The 1,812-nt window shown below is 39.0% G+C and overlaps 1 protein-coding gene across 1 annotated transcript in view; it reads left to right on the top strand.

The window, feature by feature from the left end:
* ptpn23a (protein tyrosine phosphatase, non-receptor type 23, a) overlaps positions 1-1,812 on the top strand; it is a 25,134-nt gene that overhangs the window by 5,528 nt on the left and 17,794 nt on the right. Inside the window, exon 3 of the mRNA XM_020615507.1 lies at positions 524-651. Within this exon, the coding sequence (XP_020471163.1) occupies positions 524-651 (128 nt within the window). The remainder of the gene's footprint in view (positions 1-523; positions 652-1,812) is intronic.

Below are 1,812 nucleotides of genomic sequence, written 5' to 3'. Positions count from 1 at the left end.
GATGTCGAGCTTTCTGGAGGATGTGGTTGGGTCATAAACACCAACACATCCAGGTTTTTAAAATCCCTTTTGGTGTAAAACATATATCTCTTGGAAATACCTGCACATTTTTAACCCTCCACCTCATATCCACAAACAAACCTGCAGCCAGATGCAGCTGAGCTCATCAGTGATGAGGATGTGGTCATGAGTGTGCAGTCTTTACTCTTTTTTTTTTTTCTTCTTCTTATTTCTTGTGGGACACACTAATAGCAGATGAGTGTGGAGTCAGATGTTCACTCTAACACTTCAGTGATGATATGTTGTGTTTGTGTGTCAGTTTGCATATCCATCCCTGATCTGATGCCAGTGAGGATTCAGGTCTGAATGATAGCTGAAAATGAGCCCTAAGCTTTAAATGCTAAAACTCTAATGAATGTTTATGGGATGTGCAGTTGAATTAGGTCACAGTGAGTTTTGCTGAAGCAGTGATTGTGTACTGTAGCTGCACTGGTCATTAAACACAGAGTCTGTGTGTTCACAGAGCGCAGTGAATGTGACGAGGGATTTTGAGGGATGCAGCACGTTGAGGAAGTACTTCGGCCAACTGCATTATGTCCAGAGCCGCGTACCCATGGGAACGGGCCAGGAGGCCGCTGTACCCATTTCATGGTAGAAACACACACACACACACACACACACACACACAAAAGTAGTACTGAGCAGTCACACATAACTGTCCTCCTAAAGTCTGAACTAGAGTTTGTCTGTAATCAGAGGTTTATAGCTTATTTTACACTCACTGTAGTTTGCTCTGGATAAAAACAAGTAACTCACTGTCTTGGATGTGGCTGTACAGAGTGCACTCAGGAACAGGAACACTGGACAAAACAGTGAAATACTTAATGCTATGTTTTTCTTGAGTCAGAGTTGTTGATTCAACTGTGTGCTGATTGTTTTTAAGCCTGTAGTTTATGGTCCCATTGTGGTGGAGTGTATCATATGTCAAGGTCTTCTTCTGCAGCGTGGGATCAGAGTGACACACTGTATTTCTTAAATATTTTTTTAAAAAACTACCTTGTTCTTTTTTTTTTCTGCTCCTTGAATGAACTTTTCAGTGACGGTAGCAGCACAAACATCTGTAAAACTAGATTCTTTTTTTTTTTATTTAAACAATAATCTTGACTGTAACACTGATTAAATACAGTGCCTTGCGAAAGTATTCGGCCCCCTTGAACTTTGCGACCTTTTGCCACATTTCAGGCTTCAAACATAAAGATATAAAACTGTAATTTTTTGTGAAGAATCAACAACAAGTGGGACACAATCATGAAGTGGAACGAAATTTATTGGATATTTCAAACGTTTTTAACAAATAAAAAACTGAAAAATTGGGCGTGCAAAATTATTCAAATCCACATAAGGGATGACGGCAACATTCATAGATCCTGGAATGCACAATGAGGGGCAATGTTCATTCCTATTACAGAGGCCCACTGAAATTTTTTTGAGGAAAAGCTGTGTTAGACTGCATATTGTTTATAGTAAAGTATTTTTATATACAAATATAAAAATGAAAATGTTTCTGGAGTGGGACTTTAATTAATTATAGAAGTTGTGCAGAAGCTGCCCATAGCTCTACACAGTGATCCATGTGTGTACTGTATGTGTTTCTATGCTGCTCCAAATGAGTCTGTTCTGGTTCAACTTGTCTTATTAAATGAGCTTAAAAATAAAGTGACACCTTAGTTATAAAACACTGAGCAGGCTGTAACACACAAGAGTGTGTATTTTTGTGTGAATGCATGATTGATGGAGGCGGAACCCCAGGTT

This window comes from Monopterus albus, unplaced genomic scaffold (genome assembly GCF_001952655.1).
Source record: "Monopterus albus unplaced genomic scaffold, M_albus_1.0 scaffold166.1, whole genome shotgun sequence".
In the NCBI taxonomy this organism is placed as follows: domain Eukaryota; kingdom Metazoa; phylum Chordata; class Actinopteri; order Synbranchiformes; family Synbranchidae; genus Monopterus; species Monopterus albus.
The sequence above is the reverse complement of the archived record's forward strand: the minus strand, read 5'-3'. Positions and strand labels throughout refer to the sequence as shown.